At 34.3% G+C, this 21,395-nt stretch overlaps 2 protein-coding genes, 1 long non-coding RNA gene and 1 other non-coding gene across 9 annotated transcripts; 3 read left to right on the forward strand and 1 right to left on the reverse strand.

Annotated features, from left to right (window-relative positions):
* Positions 1 to 952: 952 nt before the first annotated feature.
* On the forward strand, positions 953 to 3,506 carry LOC126689120 (uncharacterized). 2 transcript variants are annotated; one of them, XR_007644427.1, is made up of 3 exons: positions 953 to 1,111; positions 2,812 to 2,868; positions 3,147 to 3,506. It is a non-coding gene; the product is annotated as an uncharacterized LOC126689120 (long non-coding RNA). The 2 variants fall into 2 exon arrangements; XR_007644426.1 differs by lacking the exon at positions 2,812 to 2,868.
* A 229-nt stretch (positions 3,507 to 3,735) lies between these two features.
* LOC126689119 (proline-rich receptor-like protein kinase PERK3) lies at positions 3,736 to 9,411 on the reverse strand. 4 transcript variants are annotated; one of them, XM_050384170.1, is made up of 9 exons: positions 9,221 to 9,411; positions 6,548 to 6,951; positions 6,172 to 6,384; positions 5,843 to 6,069; positions 4,985 to 5,111; positions 4,834 to 4,905; positions 4,560 to 4,743; positions 4,309 to 4,441; positions 3,736 to 4,180 (listed from the first exon to the last, which is right to left on the reverse strand). In XM_050384170.1, the coding sequence occupies exons 3-9, from the start codon at positions 6,323 to 6,325 to the stop codon at positions 3,932 to 3,934; spliced, it is 1,146 nt and encodes a 381-aa protein (XP_050240127.1). In that variant the 5' UTR covers positions 6,326 to 6,384; positions 6,548 to 6,951; positions 9,221 to 9,411; the 3' UTR covers positions 3,736 to 3,931. The 4 variants fall into 4 exon arrangements, with proteins under 4 accessions (XP_050240127.1, XP_050240128.1, XP_050240129.1 ...); XM_050384171.1 differs by having other exon boundaries at positions 6,548 to 6,643; positions 9,221 to 9,402; XM_050384172.1 differs by lacking the exon at positions 9,221 to 9,411 and having other exon boundaries at positions 6,172 to 6,371; positions 6,548 to 7,122.
* Positions 9,412 to 12,192: 2,781 nt separating this feature from the next.
* On the forward strand, positions 12,193 to 21,270 carry LOC126689121 (probable serine/threonine-protein phosphatase 2A regulatory subunit B'' subunit TON2). Of its 2 annotated transcripts, none has more exons than XM_050384173.1 (12): positions 12,193 to 12,512; positions 14,139 to 14,230; positions 14,534 to 14,596; positions 14,698 to 14,796; positions 15,121 to 15,279; positions 16,046 to 16,117; positions 16,263 to 16,395; positions 17,491 to 17,567; positions 18,273 to 18,348; positions 18,951 to 19,052; positions 20,044 to 20,236; positions 20,780 to 21,270. In XM_050384173.1, exons 1-12 carry the CDS (start codon positions 12,374 to 12,376, stop codon positions 21,015 to 21,017), a joined length of 1,443 nt encoding a protein of 480 aa, XP_050240130.1. In that variant the 5' UTR covers positions 12,193 to 12,373; the 3' UTR covers positions 21,018 to 21,270. The 2 variants fall into 2 exon arrangements, with proteins under 2 accessions (XP_050240130.1, XP_050240131.1); XM_050384174.1 differs by having other exon boundaries at positions 12,196 to 12,512; positions 17,503 to 17,567.
* LOC126690636 (small nucleolar RNA snoR104) lies at positions 20,556 to 20,674 on the forward strand. Its single transcript, XR_007644683.1, has one exon. It is a non-coding gene; the product is annotated as a small nucleolar RNA snoR104 (small nucleolar RNA).
* Positions 21,271 to 21,395: the final 125 nt, after the last annotated feature.

The raw sequence follows: 21,395 nt of genomic DNA on the forward strand, positions 1-21,395 counted from the left end.
TTAGCTCATAAAGCTCGTTTGATTGAATAAAACTTGCATATCATGCCAAAAAAGAAAAAGAAAAAGAAAGTGATTTGAATTTAATTATTTTGTTTTATTGTACTATATTTAATTAGCAGTTTTTTTTTTTCAAACCCATCATTATTTTTATTTAAAATGTTTCATTTTAATTCATATACATTTCAAAATGATCCTTATAATTAGTGCTAGTCATGTGATGGATTAAAAATACTAACATGACATATAGAATTCAAACTGCGTTATTAAACTAATCTCCATTTCAATAAATTTATTTAATTTAATTTATTATGTCAGTATTTTCAATTCATTAAATGAGAATATATACTCTTTTTTTTTTTTTTATGGGAAGAATTTAGATTTTTTTTGAAATATTATAAGGTGCAATTTTAAAATAAAGGTCAAAGAATTATATATCTAAGAACATTCATAACAATAGTGCTAAAAAATTTAGTTTTTAACACCTAAAAAATATTTATTTCTTTTATCACTTCACTTTACAATACATTTAATATCAAATGTTTTATTTTTTTAACGTTTTATTTAAAATAATATAAACAACTTGTTAAAATAATAAAGGAGATATGAGAATTTGGATATTCTAATTGAAAGATGGGAGAGAATGTTAATAAAGTATTGTATTTTATTATGATTTATAAAAAAATTTAGCTTTAACTTCCCTAATTACGCATAAATTTTTGATTCTTTGTTGGTAAAATTGCTGTTTTGCTAATATACAATCACAAATGCTCTAACTTTTTTATATTTTTTTAACACTATAGTCATTTTTTCCATTAAATTTTTTTTTTATAGGGAATTAAAAAAAAAAAAAACAAAAACAAAAAACAAAAATTTGGGAAGGATCGAGTTTATAAATGGGAAACCACAAGAAGTGGTGCCAGCACAAAAACAAAACATAGGAAACAAACCGACAGGCCGTACAAGTGAAATCTTCGGTGGGATTTTTCTTTCCTCGGTACTATTTTTGTCTCTTGAGATCTTCTGTATTAATAAGGTGCCGCCCATGTGCAAATGTGCTACACTGCTGTACTAGGCTTTGCATCTCTTTCATACACTGTAAATGTTTCTTCAGGTATAACACTCAAAACCTTAACAATCTGCACTTAAGTTGAACTCCTTTTTTATGTCTTTTTTTGTTGCCTGACATGGTGAATTTAATAGTTGATAGCTTCATTCCTCTTTTTTTTTTTTTAGAAGATGCTTTCACTGTTTAGCTCAGCAAGTGTAAATGTAAAAGCAAATGAGCTTTAATATTCTTTCTTGTTGTAGAAAGCATATGCGTAACTATCTGTTCTCTGTTGCACTACTATTTTTCTCTCTTGTTATCATCTTTATGGTCTTTGTGGGAGTGGATTGTTTAGAAATTATAAAGAAAAAAAAATTGGTAACATAAACTATTTTGCAATTTCATTGCCATAATTATGATGCGGTAAATAGTGAGTTGTAAAGAAAAATGGTGGGTCTATTTATAAGTGATAGATAAATCATTCATAGTTTACAACGTTAGAGTGGTGGCAAAAAGTTATGGAGTAGTTTGTGATCCTAGAACCACTCAATTATAAATTACCGTTGTTTGAAATGATTTTTGAAGAAAACATATTTTTGTAGGGTAATCTAAAATCTTAGTGGACCTTTAACCCGTATCATTTTGGATCTTAATAGGACAAAGAGGGACCCCTAGGGAATCTTGTGGTTAAAAGCAGCTGGGTGGCACCACTGGCACGTCTTATATTTGTTCCCATATGATATCGATCTGGAACAGTCATAATTTTATTCTGTCATATGAGATGAGTTCACTTACTAGGATACACATATAGAGAAGTACTATTGATTTTATGGCAAAGGCATTAAAGTTGGCAGAAATATCACAGTTAGTTGTTGGAGAGAGGAGACATTGAAATGAGGAACGGAAAGACTGAAAATTTAGCATAATTGGTGGACCATTGGGTACATGTGAAACTTATCAATTGAAATGGGGGAATAAAAATCTTCTATCCCAATGTGGGTCCTTCACTCTATACTCCATCAATCACAGCCTACCACATGTCCTATTTTTTCCCTTATAAAGTAACCAAAGTATAAAACAGGGTAAAAAAAATGATACACATGACATATTGTAGTTGGTGAAGTATAAAATGAAAGTCCCAGTGGGACAGATGATTTTTTTTTTTGTTTTTGGAGGGGGGGGAGTAAAAGTTTAGCAATGATGATGGTTGATACAATGATGTTCACTTCATATCATGGTGATTACCCACAATTGGGATTCTCATAATTAAGCACGAGACATGGTGGCTGCAGCACAATGTTTAGAAACCAAGTCATTAATTTCTACACTCCTCCCCTTTTTCTTTTTAAACAATGATTTGCTGCAAACCTTTTGAGAATAATTTTGTCTTATCACAATGACCCCCTTCTTAGTTTTTCTAAAAATGTACATTTCTTGTAAGCTTTTCTGCACAAGTGGTATCTGATAATTAAGTTGCCCATCAAGTTCATAATTGTCACACGTTGTGTCATTCCAACACCATCATCAATAGTAGATTTGCATACATGTTTCCTGAGCTTGTCCCAGAATGCTGGGGTTAAGACGTTTGTCACAATCACCTTCTTTACAGTTTCTGTTCCTATTCATGTACTTCAATGTCATTTTCGGGATAATGAGAGAGGAATGGCTATGTATAGTATGCATCATCTATTGTATTCTCAAACTCTGTAATATTGTAGGTAGTTTGGCTTACATTTGACACTGAAGGAAATTACCATCCTTTTTAGGGTCATCTAATGTTTTCGCACAATGAGCTTGAGGTGGGGGATGTCCTGAGTTATAGGGTATGAGATAATTTTAATTATGTAAAAAATTATGGCAAATTTCTCATCTACAATAAGCATGTGCTCTGTTGAATCTGATAAAGAGTCGCACTCATGTAATTTGTGATTCAACTGAAATAGGACATATATACATATGGTAGTTTTAGATACCTCAAAAAACTAAAATTTTATTATTTTAAACAGTGAAGCTGGTTTTCAAATTTTTATTTTATTTTTATTTTTTTGCTTGTATGTTAATTAGTTTCTTTCTTAATTGACTGCACATTGTTGTCTTGTAGTCTGCATATCGTATATCTGTTGGCTTGTTGCTTTTTTCCAGCGGCAGCTGGAGCACTTATCTGAGACTGTACTAGATATATAGCTGCCAGGACCTTATGGAACCATAGAACACACATACTTTTCAAGAAATTCTTAAGGCAAGGTCATGATTGACACATCACAGACCAATTAAGACTTAGCAAAGAATGTTAAGCTAGAGACTGGAAGATGTCTCAAGAATACTTTTGATACACATATGGAGTAAATATGGTTTTTCCTTCTTTTCCTGAGTTTCTGGATATAACAGTTTTCTGTAGATTATGCAAGCTTTTCTCATTGCTATATGTGATATTTAGGCATTTTGGGTGCCTTGGATTGTCTACTTGATCTCTTTTGGGTCCTAAAATGGTGAAACAATCTTCTTATATAATTCTTTTTGTATTGATAATCAATGATGATCTTTCAATAGAAAAGGTGCTCTTGTGAAATGGTGACATTTTTGCCTCTCTCCTTAATATATGCTTTTTTTTTTTAGAGAAATTGCACAGAAATGCAATGTGTATTATATCATTGGTAAAGCAGGTCTGAGAATTCTAAAATTATCAAAGATAACCTTCTAAATGAAACTTTTGCATTCATTAACTTCATAAATCATACTTACACTTATCATTTTAATTGCAGCAGTTTAAACTAACTTTGTGCCTCCCAGAATAATTTATAAACAGCTTGTTGTTTGTTTGTGGTATTATTAGCTTAAGCTTAGCTCAAACATAAGAAACACCAACAAACTTTTTTCCTCTCATCATTATGATGTAAATAGATCGCTCCCTAAAGTAATTGTTGAAGTACCCTCACCCATGACTGTGGTCATTGCCATTTCTTTCTCTTGTATCCTTTCAAGCTCGTGCACAATCATTTCCATTTTTGGTCTCCTTTTTCCTGGAAAGCTCATGCAATTTAGTGTCAGCCTGATCAAATCTCTCATTCCCTCAGTGGTGAAGCCTCCAGCTAGTCGACGGTCCACAAAATCATTTAAACTCAATCGTGATTCCACCTTCACAAGTTAAAAGGAAAATAAAAAATGCAATAAAAACCATGTACTAATGGTTCAAATCTAACTCAAATCGTAATTTTTTGGATAGTTCTAACAGGATGAACTTTCAAGAAAGTAATGTTACATACCCATTGGAAAAAACTTTCATTAGATCCCAATGAGTCAATATGCAAAGCCTCTTGTCCAGTCACAAGCTCCAAAAGAAATACCCCAAAGCTGTACACATCGCTCGTTACGGAGATGGTCCCTGATACTCCTGCCCTAAATATTGGCACACATGATGAATACTATACTATATACATCTATTCAACTCCATTTCATCAAAAAAAAAAAAAAAATCAACACCAAAATGAAATGCAATCAAAAGAAATTGATTTACTCTGGATCTCGGAAAACATTGGCACTGGACATGTGAGATGGACCTGCTTCTTCAATCATTTCAAGTAGTTTTGACACCCCTGCATCTGAAACCTTGGCAACGTAGTTTGAATCAACCAAGACATTTGCTGTTTTGAAGTTATTGTGCACCAAGGGAGGTCTTAGGCCATGTAAGTGGCACAAACCTGCATTAGTTAAAAAACCAGTTCTTAATTCAAGTATCTGTCAATTCTCATTAGGTCTGGTACACCTTCAGTAAATTCCATTAGAACTACCTTTAGCAGCCCCTAAAGCTATGGATATCCTTTGCTTGAACTCTATTTTAGTTGATGACTCTATTCCAGTATCTGCCAGATGATCAATATAATATAAGATATGTATCCCATGCATGATCATTCCAAATCAGTTATACTAAACAAGTCATACCATATAGGTGATTGCACATGCTTCCATTTGTTACATATTCAAAAACTAGCATTTGAGATCCACTTTCCAGGCAGTAACCAAGAAGAGTAACTAAATTGCGATGCCGAACCTCTGACAAATAACTGACCTGCTTGCCACATAAACAGTTACTTTTTATTCAAATTTGATAGAAATGTTATGTTGACATATACAAGACAAGCTATAATTGTTCTAATCATCTCCATTATAGTCATACAATATTCCTTTTTGTTAAAGTGAGCAAAGAAAAGTCTTGAAAGTTCATCCACTTGACAAAATATCTACATGTAAGTATGTAACAGATTGTACATTCAGTTAATATGGGTTGTTGGTTTAACATGTTATTGTTAAATTACAAATTCTCCGAAAAACTTAAGCTATTAGGAGATGATGAATTTAATCATTTAACCACAATAATTCTATCACTCCTCATATGTGGTCTCAAACTCTCTTTTAATAGGTGAGACCGAGTATGTAAGATTTTAAATGGAAGGTAGAGTGGAGGAGGCATGGATCAAATTTAGGATCCCCTACTTTGATTAAATTACCGATTATCCCATTATCTTTACTTTACCTCTTATTTAAAATGTTAAAAATTCTCATGTTGAGTCCACACTTATTAAGGGGGAGTTTAGGTTCACATGTGAGAGGGAGTGTTAAAATTATGGTTAAGTTATTAAATTCACAATTTCTTAGCAGTTTAAACTTTTGGGACAATCGGTAATTTGACCGTTCTAAAGTGGATTTTGGAACAAAGGGGGTTGGAGAGACAGAAGAACTTATACATTATACTGCAGAATGCAACATGGACATCAATGAAAGATTGGAACCTAGTAATACCTGTGCAACAAAATCTTGTTGAGGAGAACCTGGACGCCTTTTGATAGCTACAAGAGTCCCATCACGGAGCAAACCTTTATAAACAGGACCAAAACTTCCAAAACCGATGAGATTGCTCTCACTGAATTGCTTGGTGGCTTGCTCTAATTCCATAATTGTGAACTTGTCTCCGTGTGGTCCAGATGGAGCTGCTGCTGAACTTGGTCCCCCTTCCCTATTCCACTCCACTGTGATTTGAGAGGGCATTAGTGGATGTAACCAACACAATACAATGTGCCAAGAAAATAGCTATTTGAAACTCACCATTGTTAGTGCCTATGAAATCTTACCTAGTGCAGATGGATCCGAAGAACCTGTTTCTGAATTCTTGTTTGAAAGGTTTTTACACTGCGTCTTGCAGAACCACACAAGCACAATGACTATTGCCAAAAATGCAAGCATCCCTACAGCACCTCCAACTATAGCTGCATTTGACTTTGACATGTCGAAAGGCCTTTGTGTCTCTCACAAAAAATCTTGAACATTGAAACTGTGATGCAGGGCTGTAATCAATATGTGAACAAGCTGAAATTTATTATACTCGTCCAACAAAAAAAGAAAGAAAGAAGAAAGGCCAAAGGTTGATTTAAAACCCATATATGTGGCAACTCTATAGAAAGAATCTAAGATTAGAGCTTTGATACAAGTAATGGAAATTCCAGATACCTTCCTCTTGTTTACAATGGCATTTGAGCACTTTCAGGTGTTTTTTCGTACCGACAGATGCTCATGTATGCTAATTGGCTGATCTTAAGTGTCCACCTGGGAAATAGTTATTTGGTAAGGATCAATGCTGATAAAATATAAGGTAGGGATCAGAAGACAACTCATTTGCTGCTCAGAGTACCCCACTTCACTGTCCATTATTCAGCATCTCATAAAAAATGACACTTGAGAACCCCATGATGAACAACATGCTGTCCTTGCAAAACAGGCCCTTCCTTCTATTTGCTTTTGTGGGGATGGGTTTGGGTGGTTTTTGGAAGTAGTAGAAAACATCAAAATAGAAGTTATTATCCTATCCTTCGCTTCTGGTACACTTCATGCTGGTTTATTTATGGCATTGCTTCCTGATAGAAAAACTTCTTAATGATTCACTTTCAAAATTTGGTACATACAGAGCATTTGATGCACAGCAAGAACTTCTGTCCCTCTGCTTACATTCATGTATCTCTATATAATACATTCAAAGATTCTTAAGCTGTTCAGCATTTCTACGCTAAAAAAGACTGTATTTAGTGCACAAAACTCACTTTTACAGGAAGATTTAATTGGTAGGTAGACTTACCTCCTAATATTTATTTATTAATTTTTTTTTTAAAGTTGATTCCTAGACTCGAATCAATGCCCATGTGGTATCTCTACACTGAAAAAAGAAATAAAAAAACCAATGCCCATGTGAGCTGTTGTCACCAACTGTAATTTTTTTTTTGTTTTTACTACGTGAGTGTGGACAGGGATAAAGGCGACTTTGATTGGACTGGCACTGGAAGACATAATTATTGATGGGGATCAAAAGAAAAGGTTGTTATCAGCCTATCAATTTCAAGTCTCTTCCCTGTATTCACTCTATCTTCCTTTTTGCCTCTTTTTTGTCATCTGATCTGGAAAGAAGGGAAGAGGCTCGTATTATAGTCTAGAGAGATGGGACTCTTCGTCAGATGGGGTCATTGACAGCTGAGCTGAGCCAGCAACACATTAAACATAGCAAGTTTAACTGGTGCTCAGTTTCCATGGCTATATGTTCTTGGTTTTTATCGCTTATAAACGAATGTAATCTCTTTTGGTAGAATAGGAATCTGATATTTTCTCTCTTTTTTGCCTGGTATTGTATATATTTGCATTTCATGAAACTAGTTGAGCTGTGAAAAAAGAGGTGGGGATGGTTTTTGAGCTGTAAGGCTCTCTTTCTGTGTCTTTCTCATTTATTTTATTTTGTTTGTTTACTTGAGTTTGTTGTACATGTTTTGGCTTGGACTTTAAAGAAGAAGGGGATTGGTGGAAAATGAGATTCTCATTTCTCAAGAGAGAAGGAGATAGAGATGGAAAGGTAGATTTCTCAAGCAGGATTGTTGTTTGGATCTGTTGTCTGAGACTCTGGCAACAAGTGGGGTTGTTTGTGCTTGGCATGACTAAACAGAGAGATTGCTTTCTGAACTCCATTGTTCTCTTTCATGGTATGAGCTTTTTGGTTTTCTTCACCGGAGGAACTTACTGTGCAACAGCTACAAAAACTAACAAATTTATGGTTTCCCACACCTCAAGTATTGCTACTTGCTAGGTACAATGGTTTATATGAAGAGTTAAAAAGTTAAAATGTCTCAATCAGAACAGTGGCATCTATCTAGTATATATGTATGTATGCATGGCATAATAATTAGATTGTGTGTATGGGGGGACCATTAAAGTGTTTTTTTTTTTGGGGGGGGGGGGGACAGTTAAACTGGGGTAGATTTCCAACTTACTTTTGACCGTTGTATTCAGACCAAAACCATGTTCTTCAGCATAAGATTTTTGGACTTCATTCTTAGTCTTCTAACTCCTAAATAGTTTCCTCTTACATCAGCCTAGCGTGATGCTACATTGGCTTATGATAATTGCTATGTAAAAGTCTTGATAACGAAATTGTGTTGAAAATCTGTTGTGTTGAAAATCTGCATGATGAATCCCGCTTCTTATGGCATATATAAAACCAACTATTGAAATTATTCGCATCCAAAATTTGTCAACAAGTTTCCTTCACATGAAAGTCCTTTTCAGACCATAAGAAAAAGAAGAACAAGAAAAATATGCCGTTTCATGGGGTTTAACAAAAGAAAATGTCAAAAAGGGTTTTACACACCAATACCCTATGAAGGTATCCAAAGTATGATATATGAATATTTCCGCTCACAACTTGTGAGTTTCACTACGCGCTTTTGGGGGTTTACATGTTGTGAGAGGGATGATACATAAGATGGAATATTGCATCAAGACAGGAAAAAGAATATTGTTTTTCTGCAATCCTGCAGCAAATCTCTAGGCTACACAACTCTATTATTGTTGTTATTTCTCCTCCTTTTACTATTAGAATGCTAGAATATGACAATATGGAATATCTTTTAGCATTCCACTACACTATATATAGGCACTATTCACTGGTCTTGTAAATTATCAATCCAATGATCCAATCCAATCATAATCCACTACATGAGCATGAAGACGTACAAATATATATACAAGTAGGCTATTAACTTTCCAGTTACCTCAAATCTTTCCCTTTCTTTCTATAAATTTTTGTTTGTCTTCCACAAAAAAAATAAAAAAAGAAAAAAGAAGAAGAAGAACAGTAGCACTTACCTTTATATATATACTGTGTTATTACTGACGAGTCGTCCCACTGCTTAATGACAGAATCAGATAAGTTTTTACTGCTTTCCCTTCTCCCCAGAACTCTCAGACTGATCCGCAACGACATTCTTCATTTTTTCTTTCCTCTTTGTATATATTTTTTCTTTTGGTCTGTACAACATTCCAGCTTATGTAGCACACTTCTGAGTATATAATGACAATTAAACCTGCAATAACATCTTAATTACCATATGCTGGCCTGTACTTAATTGCACATTAGTATAATCCAGATTGGCTCTTGGTTTGATGCGTATCTTTATCTTTATCTAGTACATATTTTTGATTGCTACTTCCTATATTTCTATCACATCATTACTAGGCTTTAACTGCTATTCATACACCATCAATAAGAAGGGGAAAAATCAAAAAAGGAAAGAAAGAAAGAAAGAAAGATAGCCATGAATTAGAAAAGACTTTTTGATTACCTAGTATGTGGGTCTTGGGAGAGGTTTTCTAGTTATTTGAGCAGACATTCCATTTGGAGGGGCCAGCTGCACACATTGTGTAACAAAGAAATAAAGGTTGTCTAGTGTGAACAACAACATGGTCCTCTTGGAAAAGTCTCTTTAATGACTTTTAGATAATAATGTACGATTAGACCTTACTCTAACATTTAGCAGCATTTAATTACTAAAAAAAAAAAAAAAAGAAAAGAAAAGAAAGAAAGAGTAGCATTTAATTTAGCCATCTCATTTTCTTTTTATCAAGTTCAAAGAGTAAAAGGAAAATGTTAAAGGGTTTATTATGTACGATTAAAGATACTATATTTTGATCTCAAACTAGGAGAGTAGCTAGGTTTATAGTTGTGCTGTGTTTGTATAAATCTATTTTCCAACATAATTCAATTTTACAAATCCCCACCTCCAACTATTGAATTATATATATAAAAACTTAACCCAATCTTATTGGTTTGAGATGGAAGAGATCCATTTGAAGATTGGATTGGGTCATTATGTTGGAGCTATATTGTCGGGCTTAATAAAAAAATGATTTTTGTTCAAATATTTAAGGTCGCCATTTAACAAATGATTACAATTTATACAATTGGCTTTGATATTTCAATATCATCAAAATTAAATCTCAAAATCTAAAATATTTTAAAGTAACAAATTTAAACCGAATGGCAAAATCTAAAATAAATCAAAATAACAAATTTAATAATAGATATATTTTTAAACTATTAATATCATGAGTTGGATTAGTTATTTGGGTTGAAGGTGGATAAGGGAAACCTATTAGGTACATGATGTGGTGCTTCATCTTCTCACATTGAATTTAATTAGTGGAATAAACCATGAAAGCAAGAAAAGGGGGCCCCACATCACTATACTTTAGGAATACCTAATAATTTCATGTGGTTTCTCAAAAAAAAAAAAATCATGTGAATATGTTTGGTTCGAAAGAAAATATTTTTTGAGCATAAAAGATTTTTATCTAGAAAGATAAATTATTTTCAAGTATTTGGTTGCATTCTTGAATATACTTTGGAAAATATTTTATAGTATTTGGTTGCGTTCCTAAAAATGCTATGAAAACATATTTTCTACTACCTTTTCACATTTCTTATCTCCTAGGTACATAATGAAAAATTTAGATAAAAAAGCATGATCTAGAACCGGGCAATGCGATAGTTGATAGCCATCAAAGACTGATGACCTTAGTGAGTGTGGTGGCTGGGTGGCGGATAGTGGAAGTGGGGTGGAAGTTCGGTTGATAAGTTTTGGGTAAGGTGAAAAATGATTACAGAAAATGAAAGCGTAAACCATTTTTCACCATAAGTGCATTTATTTTATGATCAATCGGAAAATAATTTTTTGTTAACCAATATTTTTCGTCTCCCCAAATATTTGCAAATGGGAAAAATATTTTCGAAAATCATTATTCGTTAAACCAAACACAGCCTAAGGCTAGGTTTGGCTCAACATAAAATATTTTCAGGTGAAAATATTTTTGGGAAAGGAAAAGTATTTTAAGGTGTTTGGTTGCATTCCAAAAATTTATTTAGAAATTTTTTTTCATGTGTTTGATTGTGTTCCTAAAAAATGCTCTTTTTTCTACTAGTTTCTAGCATTTTCTTAGCTTCCAAACAAATTTTATAATAGAATGTATCAATATATAAACCTAAAGAAACAAACATCAAAACAAAACCGTTTATTAAACTCTCAAACTCGGTCAAACTGAGAGAGGGAAGAAGAGAGAGTGAGAGATTGAGAGAAAGAGAGAGATCGGTCATGGGTGGGTTGGTGGTTCGATCTTGAGGTGGCGGAGACGAGATCTAAAGACACCAATGATGATTTTTAGGTAGAGACGTCAAGATAGTTCATAGGTGGTTTGATCTAGAAGCAATGGAGACGAGATCAAGAAGCGAAGGAGACGATCTAGAGGGCAACGACAACGATTTGACCTAGGTTCTAGCTCTCTCTCTCTCTTGTTCAGGTGTACAAAGAATATGGGTGTGAACTTGGGCTAAAAATGATATGCTGGAAAATCAAAGTGTAATTCATTTTACACCAAAACCAACTCTATTTTACTTGTTAATTGAAATTTGATTTCAATTTGACTATGTTTTTTGGTTCATCCAAACACTCCATCGAGTGTAAAATATTTTCCGTATATGTTTTTCACCTGAAACAAACACAACCTATGTGAAAAAGAGAAAATGTACACGTGGCTTGTCTAATAATTATTATTTTTGGGTGAACTGTCTAATTATTTTTGTTCTTTATGAAAGAAGGAACTCCGATGAAAGAGAGAGATCCTCATAAATACTGGAAGGGAACTTAAGGGTTACCCAAAAATAATCTTCGCAATACCCGGGCCAAAATTGTAATTCTAAAACTCTCAAGGGGGCAATTTTGATATTAAACAAAAATAAAAGGAGCTCCATGTAATTTACGCAAACCTCTGATTTGTAATAGTAGTAATACTACTCTGTTTGTTAATCTGTAAAAGGGATCACAGATCGGAGGGGATTTGACCGTTTTCGTTTTTTGGACTCTTCTTCCCAGTAATGCCCCTGGTTCTAGGGTTATATTACTGGTAGTTCATTTTCTCGGAGGAACGCTGAGCTCGACCAAGTCGACTCGGGTTGTGACTCAGACAATGTACAGTGGGTCCATTGATGGCGAAAGCCACGAGGCTTCGCAGCGCAAGATCCCGCCGGCTTCGTCCATGCTTTGGGTCCGAAATCTCCGCCGGTTCATTGGATCCGGTGCCGGACTCGGATCCGAAGCCCTAATGGGTCCGCGCTCTCTCTCTCTCTCTCTCACACACACACACACACACACACACATTTTTCATTTCTTAGTTAAAAATTTGTTGAAAATTCCTTTTTTCTGTTTTTAGGTTTAGCTTTTACGAGTGTTAAAGTGTTTATTTATGTGAATGTGTTTGAATTGCTATAAATTGTGTTTAATACTTTGATCTGCATTTTTATACACACATACATACAGTTTGTTTGATTGTTTTAGTTTTGAAGTTAGAAGAGTGTGTTTAATTAGCAGTTTGATTAGGTTTGGGGTGATTAGGCAGTTGTTTAGGGGGATCTTAAGTTAAGTTGGGGCTCTGTTTGTTTGGTGAGAAAATGGAGGAGGAGTAGGAGAGGAATGGTTAAGATTTTGAGGAAATGGATACCGACACTTGACTGAGTCTAAACTCTAAGACAACCTTTTCGCTCGGATAAGTTGGGCATTTTTTTTTGACTTAAAAAATTAAAATGCAGAATGATAAGAAAAGAGAAAGGGGTTTTAAAGTCGGAAATTTAGTTTTTACTTAACGCTTTTGGATTGATGGTGGTTGAGGAAGTCAGAAAATTAACAAGTGTAATGAAGTGTTGCAGGGATGAATTTTCATGTACTTGGCTCAGTGAAGCCCTTCCTAGAATTCACTTGTACATTGGATTTTGTTTTTTCCCTTTTTTGTGGTAAAGGGGGGGGGGGGGGGGTGGAGTTGAGAGGATTGGGATTTAGAGGGTTAGCATACCGTTTCAGAGCCCTTCCTTTTAGTTCCTTCAAATTGGGGGAATTTGAAGGGAGAAAATACTAGTTTAATGAATTTCTATACGTCTCTTTTAAATTTGAACAATATCTGTTAGAGTTTCTTATTGATTTTCTTGTAATTGTTTCAAGTACAGTGTGTTCATCATTGTGAACACAAAGTGCTTTTTTATCAATATCTTCTACATTCCTTATCATTTCTTCCTTCCTAATGTCAATATACATAATACGTTATCCTTCTTTCCACCCTACAACCAGACTAAGTGTGCGTTTGGCATTGGCTTAAAAAGCTAGCTCTTTTTACTATTCAACTTATTTTTGCTATTATTCATGGGTTCCACTGTACTATTTCAGCTATCTTTTAGCTTTATTTATAGTACTTTCAGTAAAAAGCTTTTAGTTTCAGCTAAATAAGTTGTTCCCAAACAAACACTAAGGGTTAATGAACTGTACCTTTGTAATATGCATTTGTTGGATTCAAGTAAACTTGGTGAATTCCTTCTTTGATATGTAGAGGTTTTATCCTTGTAGCCTGCCCTGTAAATTCTTTTTTAATTGGTAAGTTTACATATACACCTAGTGGGTTTTGAGCCCATGGCATTACCCTCCACCTTTTATTATGGGGCTAGGCAAGCCTGCCTTGGATGTTTTCAGCATGTATTCCTTCTAGCCCTTTGTTGCACACATGAGAATTTCATCTTATTTGTAGGATACTCGTGATATGTTGATATATGAATATGAGTTGCTTATATATGTGTTCATGGCTTCATGCATGCTTATGTACATAGAGACCAAATTTTATGTTTCTTGATATCAAGTGTATTTCTTTTGGACTTTACAATTTGACTTAGTATATTTTTTTCCCTTTGTAGAGCTTGAAACAAAGAGAATCTTGCTTGATATATTTAAAGAGAAGCAACAAAAAAGTGCTGATGCTGGCACAATCCCGAGTTTCTATAAGAAGGCATGTGCTAGATTTGTAGCTTGTCCTTACTTTAAAAGATTATATATTAAGATATGATGGGGATTAATACGAGGGGAGTTGCTTTATTACTGCATTTCTTGGTGCCTATGTTCATTGAAAGGCAATTAAATTTCTTTTTTTCTGGTTTTCATTTATTTTACTTATATGCAAAATTCAACGGATGACAAATTGAATTTTTGGCATTCTGTTTTGTGGATTTTTTTTTTTTTTCTTTTTTCCCTTTTGTTGTATGCTCATTTTCTTTCATTTCTCTTTTCTTCTATGTGTTTCCTCTGGGTTCAGAAACCTGAAGAAGGATCCATCAGTCACAGGGTCCAGAGGCTGGCAAAATATCGGTTTTTAAAGGTATGTTGCGAATCTTCCTGCCTGGTCTGCTGATTGTTAGTTTTTACTGCCTAAGCAATTAGTAATGTTCTTGGTAACTTTATTGCTTGCCATTGCTGCAGAAACAATCAGATCTTCTGCTAAATGCTGATGATCTAGATGCAATGTGGGTTTGCCTACGAGAAAATTGTGTGATTGATGATGCTACTGGTGCAGAAAAGGTCTGTATACCTAGCCATCTGCTTCTCACTATGTTAATTGTTGTTGTCAACTTCCTTAGTATTCAGCTTTCCTGTAAATATTTAAACGAGTTGTGGTTCTCCTTAAGGATTGTTCTACATTAATACTGCTACAATATGTGTAATACCTGGTTATGCATTCACTCATTCATTTTATTTATTTTTGGCCTACAATTGTGGCATGAAACACAATTGTAGGCCAACACAATTGTAGGCCAAAAAAAAAGAAAGGAAGAAAAGCTTGTCAAGTTGTGTATTCTAGTATTATACTGAGGCTTATACATCTCTTGATTTGTTGTTTTGTAGATGAATTATGAAGATTTTTGCCACATTGCCTCTGTATGTACAGAGCAAATAGGCCCAAAATGCAGACGCTTTTTTAGCCCTTCAAATTTTATGAAGTTTGAGAAAGATGAGTCAGGAAGAATTGCCATTCTGCCCTTCTACCTTTATGTGATGCGTACGGTGGGTATTGCCCTTGGATACTTAACTATATTTTAAATCTTTTGAAAGGTTAAACACATATCATAAAGTACCTGTACTTCTTTTTGCTGAATATAAAACACCAGTACTTCCTGTCATATTTCAACAATCTGCATTTGCTTGTACATATTGCAGTGGACGATTTTCTTGACAGTAATCATTCTTTTGGATTTATTTTTCAGCTCATGTTCACATTATTCAACCGTTTATTTGTATAAAAACAATAATTTTGTGTATCTTCCTAAGATTTGTGCTTCTGGAAGTGTACATTTTCAACATTGATTTTTTTGTCTTCACCATAGGGCTTTTCAAAGAAATCTAGTAATTTTATGTATAAGTCCTTGTATTAGTTGCTTTAGTATGTTCAGAAGTGGTAATCTGCAGTTTAACAGGAATATATTGATGAACTATCAGTGTGTGAAGTAATCAAAAGTGGTTGATTTTGTAATAAATTTATGCCACTTATTTTTCTTTTTGAGGATTCTGATTGCGTACTCTTTCTTTTCTTTAAATATATGAAAATTTGTAGTGATAACATACCATCTATGTGGTGCTACTTACATTTGATGAACAGATCGTATCTGTTAATTCTGTGTTGTTGTTTCTTGGAACTATTGAACATGCATTAGACTTGGCAACTTCTTAGACATTATAATTACAGAGTCGAAACTTGCATCAGGCTGTATATTTGTTACAAATAGTCTCTCTCTCTCTCTCTCTCTCAATGTCACCATTTTTTTGTCTTCAGGTCTCGCTTACACAGGCCAGAATTGATATGAGTGAGCTTGATGAGGACTCTGATGGTTTTCTACAACCTCATGTATGAATTCTTCACAATTTTTGGGCCTTTAAATATTTAAAATGAGATATCTGGTCTTTCTTCTGCTATATGTTGATTATACTTCCAAGCCAGCTTATTTTTCACTGTCTTCTATTTATAAACCATAATTTTCTGGTTCTTTCAGGAAATGGAAAACTATATACGAGGCCTTATTCCTAATTTAGCACAACTACGGGATATGCCTGCAGCTTTTATTCAAATGTATTGCCGCATAGCTGCACACAAATTTTTCTTCTTTTGTGATCCTCATAGACGAGGTTAGCTATGGCCTATCCTTTAGTTACAATAAAGAGTTCATGTTATATGGTCATATATTAAACAAGCAGTGCCCCTAGAAATTTTCATTTTGGGACACCTAGTACTGGTGTATAATTGTTAGCTGCAATTATGTATTTACTTGGGCACATTTTGGTTAACCTCATACAATCTTTACATTCGCTTCAGTTGTCCCTACACTACAAACAGCGAGAATTAGTTTGACTGGGGTACTTCATATCTAATTATTTAGCTTAGTACCAATAATGGATTTTATGGGTAAAAAGATGAACATGATTGCTGATGTTATATGGTCATATATTAATCAAGTAATATCCCTAGAAATTTTGATGTTGGGTGACATCTAATACAAAAGGGTCATACCTAGTGCACAAAACTTTCAATTTGTGGGGGTCTAGGAGAGGTGATTGTTAGGCAGTAGGCAGTCTAGCCCCCAATTTTTTTTTGGAGAAGTTGATTCCTGGTCTTGAACCTGCGACTTGTTCACTTTAGGTGACAGGAACTTGCCATCACACCAGGCTTGACATCTAATACTGGTGTTTAACTTTTAATTGCAATGATTTATTCTCCTTGGGCACATTTTGGTTACCCTTATACGACCTTTATATTCACTTCAGTTGTCCCTGCACTAATTAGTTTGCCTAGCGTATTACATCTCTAATTTTAAAGTTTGGTACCAAAGTGGAATATATGGGTAAAAGGATGAACTTGATTTTCTTGATATTAAATCCCATAAAATGACATGTTTCATGTTTGAGTTCGTCGGTAGCCGTGAGAAAATAATCTTAATATTATGGGAGTGATGTGTTAACATAAAAAGGGTATGGAAAATTGCAATCTGTTTCCTTGACAGCATATGATGTGGTGTGAAGATGCAGTAATGATGGAATTTTTGTGATGGTCAGAGTCTAGAGCAGCTATGGAGAAAGTTTGAATGATATATGTTAATATTACTGTACCAGTTTTAATTGGTTAGATTACCATCGATAATAAATCTTGTTTGACAAATTTTACGTCTAGTGCAATGTTTCATAATATTTTTGGCCTTTATTTGTCAATAATCTATGACTGTTAAGTGTTTCTTACAGGTAAAGCCTGCATTAAAAAGGTGCTGCTTAGTAACTGTCTCCAGGAACTGATGGAACTGCACCAGGTAGACTTTGTTTTTCCTAAGCTTCTTGTTTCATAACTGAACCATCTCTATTACATAGACATTATGCATGTCTTTTATGTTTATTTTCTTATCTATTTTTGGTGAGAAATTGGAAATTGATATCTGTAGAAATCTTATTAGTAATTTTATTACGGCTTTGCAACATGATATAATGCAAGCGAGCTGCACTTATTAATTTATAAGAATATCCTGGAAACAAATTTTGTTTGATCAATTATAGCTTTTACAAATGGAGGGAATCAGTTATTTTGTGGGATGACCACTGATGTTTTCATTATTCTTTCAATTTGATTTATATAAACATAATTTTTGCCTGGAATAATTTCTTTTGAGAAATTTATTGGACTGGTTCCATGCCTGACCTCAAGCTTCTATTTTTCAGAACTTTATTGGACTGGTTCTCTGTGTGGAGGAACCATCCTTTTTCTTCTATTTTGGATTTACTTGATTTTTGTAATGTTCGTTCTTGATTTGTTCACCCCTGTATACTCCCTGTGTACTTGGGTGTCTCTCTCTTTTTAATATCAATGAATCTTTATTACTTATCAAAAAAAAAAATTTTCTTTTGAGTCAGGAGAAGAAGTATATACATGAGCTAGAAGTGTGCTGAACCATGTTTAGTTCCCATAGACATTGATTTGAAACTGAAGCTGATTATATCTTCTTAAATTTTACCAATTTTAGGAAAGTGAGGAAGAAGTCACTGACACTGAACAAGCTGAAAACTGGTTCTCCTTGACATCTGCACAACGCATATGTGGTGGGTACTTTGCATGCTGAAGTTCCATATATGTTAGCTCCTGTTTCCAATTTTCTACATCTATAGTTGTTGTGTGAAAGATCTTAATTGTATATGATGAGTTTGTGCTGGTTCAGTATGTTCTGGAAGTGCAGATTGGATGGGTTTTTTTTCCTTAGATGAAGGTCTTTACTTTGATTTTGATTTTATTTCATGAATGTTCTCAAGCATGATTTAGAATAACAGTGTGTTGATTGGCAATACAAAGACTAATGGTCAATAATTGTTATTGATGTCCAGCGGGGTCTTTTTATGTTTTCTTAAGCCCTGATTAATGAGCTCTTTGGAGAGAGATGAAAAGAGAAAAAAGGGGGAAAGGGGGCCTTGGTGAATTTCTCTTATTGAATTTTATTATATTGGCATGTTCTATATATCATATTAGTTCTCCTTACTTGTAACTAAAAAATTATATTAGTTCTCCTTGGTGAAAGCAAATGCTGTCTCAAACAGGGTTTTCTACTTGTTCTCCTTAATCTCAAAATATATGTTATGATGTGTTACAAGTGCTAAAAACTGCTGTCATTGAATTCACATGGCTAACTGCACCCTTATTCTTTGTGCAGACATGTTTCTTGCTTTAGATAAAGATATGAATGGAACATTGAGCAAGCAGGAGCTTCGAGAATATGCAGATGGGACACTGACTGAAATTTTCATTGAAAGGGGTAGGAAGCAACACCAGTTTCTCCATTTAAAAAAAAAAAATTTCTTATCTTTTTAAAAGATATCTCTTTGTCCTTCTCTAGTTGGTTTACTCAAAATGGCTACCTCCTTGTTAAATTATCTTATTCATAGGCAATAGCATTATTTGCAGCCTATTGCCCTCCATTTGTTGTTGCTTGGTAGCTTGACCATTGTATTATGGCCTTCTATTAAAATATTCATTATAGATTCAAAAAGTGACTCTTGTATTTTGCTACTTTATAGTGGAATAAGTAACCAGCAATAGATTCTAAGCCCTTTTTACCTATTAAAAATACAAAGGCTTCTAAGCATTTTTTTTCTCCTCCCTTTTGGATACAACTAGGATATTTATGAAGAATGCAACTTACTCTATGGTTTTGTATTGAGACTTCCAAACATGTATAAGAAGCTGAAAGTAACTTGCAATTTAAATAGGGTTAATGTAAAATGTCCAGATACCTCTCACCCCAAAAAAGTCTTACTAGAAAATTTGTTGAGAAGTTGAATCTGCATAAAACCCAATAAAGGGCCAAAACATATCCAAAGATCCCTTGTAGGTTTACATTTGTCTTGATTCTTGCCATATCCATAAAAGCCATTTTATTCCCCATACACCTCATCTCTGGTTATTTTTTGCCAAAAGATGAACTGCCCATATGATCAAATACCATGTAGATGTACGATGAAATTGAAGTCATTTGATTTTTCTTTGGTTTCCAAACGAGTCTATTGCGAAGTATTGGTAGGCTCATCTAGGTTTTTAAAACCACAATAATGTTCACTTGGAATTGTATATTTCTGTGGATTAAGGATGGATTCACTTTTTTAAGAAATTAAAGTTGAAGCTTGTCAAACCTTTTTTGTTGTACTTTACCTTCCTTTTTATATAGCATTGATGATATATACTTACGTTGTTGTGCATTTTGTTTTAGTTCCTCTTACTTATCTTTGCAATTGATGTGCTTTGAATAGTATTTGATGAGCACGTCCGCCGTGGCAAAACTAGCGGAGGAAATTCTAGGGAGATGGATTTTGAAAGCTTTCTGGACTTTGTACTGGCCCTAGAAAACAAAGACACTCCTGAAGGGTTGACTTATTTGTTTCGGTGTCTTGATCTTCAAGGAAGGGGTTATCTTACAACAGCTGATATTCATTCTCTCTTCAGGTAAACATCTTACTGCTTTAACTTTATTCAAGGGTTAGAATCTTTTTCCATAATTTGTCAATGAGCTCAACTCATTTGACACCTCTCCTTGTAAGAGCGAGGTGAAAGGAGAAATCATGAGTTCAAGACCCACCGGGTTTGCAGTAATTACCAATATATTTACACATTAAAACAAATTTTTTTTTGATAATCTATTAAAATAAAAATCTTGTTCTCTGATTTATCTTGTGCTTTTCTTGGTCCTGAGGATCTCTTGTATGTATCCTTTTGCCTCAATATTGAGTGATTGAGCGAAGTTTAGTTCAAAGGAAGAAAAGAAGGGGAGCATCTAAAAGCTGAGATGTTTCCTGATACAAACTTCCAACAGAAAAACCTCTGTAGTTTCCTGCTTGTAGTACTTGAGCGAGTTCTGCAAGTCTCAAATTGCCAGAGACATGAATCCTGATATAAGGCCCCAGAATATTATACCGATTGAAATAGTTATGACACTTGGTTGTATGGCATTTGATTACCATTTAACATCCTTAATATAAATTTGAACAGGGATGTGCACCATAAATGGATTGAGGGTGGGAACTATGAATTGTGTATTGAGGATGTAAGGGATGAAATCTGGGATATGGTCAAGCCAGCTGACGAGCTAAGGATTACATTGTCAGATCTACTTTCTTGCAAACAGGGTGGGACTGTCGCCAGCATGCTTATAGATGTGCGTGGTTTTTGGGCCCATGACAATAGAGAGAATCTTCTCCAAGAAGAGGAAGAGCCAGAAGAAGAATGACATACATCTACCATGTGCAAACTGCCCCTGTACTAACCCAAAACTGGTGTCTGAAACCAAGTTGAGTTTTTGTAGTGTGATGAGTGACGACTTTGATGTGTTACTGCTTTTCTTTTTGTATGTAGATTGCAGAATTTGCTGTGTATGTTGATGTTACATGTGTATAAGAATAATGTATTTTTTTAGCCATTGATTGGAATCATTGGACTCCAAAGGAAATGCTGAAAAAATGGGAATTCCTTCTCTTTCTTTTTGCATGGACCTGTAAACTTCCCTTTTACCATTTGTGGCACAGTTTTTGCATCAAATTGCTTTGGTGATAGTTTCTGATTGAGTTCAGCAAAACGTGATCCTTGAGTAATTACTAATTAGGTTTAA

Source organism: Quercus robur, chromosome 6 (genome assembly GCF_932294415.1).
Source record: "Quercus robur chromosome 6, dhQueRobu3.1, whole genome shotgun sequence".
Taxonomy (NCBI): Eukaryota; Viridiplantae; Streptophyta; class Magnoliopsida; order Fagales; family Fagaceae; genus Quercus; species Quercus robur.

Coding starts and splice junctions, on each gene's coding strand:
- LOC126689119 (XM_050384170.1), bottom strand. CDS start 6,325: ATGTCAAAGTCAAATGCAGCTATAGTTGGAGGTGCTGTAGGGATGCTT. Junction 6,070..6,171: donor TTCGGATCCATCTGCACTAG/GTAAGATTTCAT, acceptor CTCAAATCACAG/TGGAGTGGAATAGGGAAGGG. Junction 4,442..4,559: donor AATGTTTTCCGAGATCCAGA/GTAAATCAATTT, acceptor GCCAATATTTAG/GGCAGGAGTATCAGGGACCA.
- LOC126689121 (XM_050384173.1), top strand. CDS start 12,374: ATGTACAGTGGGTCCATTGATGGCGAAAGCCACGAGGCTTCGCAGCGC. Junction 12,513..14,138: donor CGGATCCGAAGCCCTAATGG/GTCCGCGCTCTC, acceptor TTCCCTTTGTAG/AGCTTGAAACAAAGAGAATC. Junction 17,568..18,272: donor AACTGATGGAACTGCACCAG/GTAGACTTTGTT, acceptor TACCAATTTTAG/GAAAGTGAGGAAGAAGTCAC.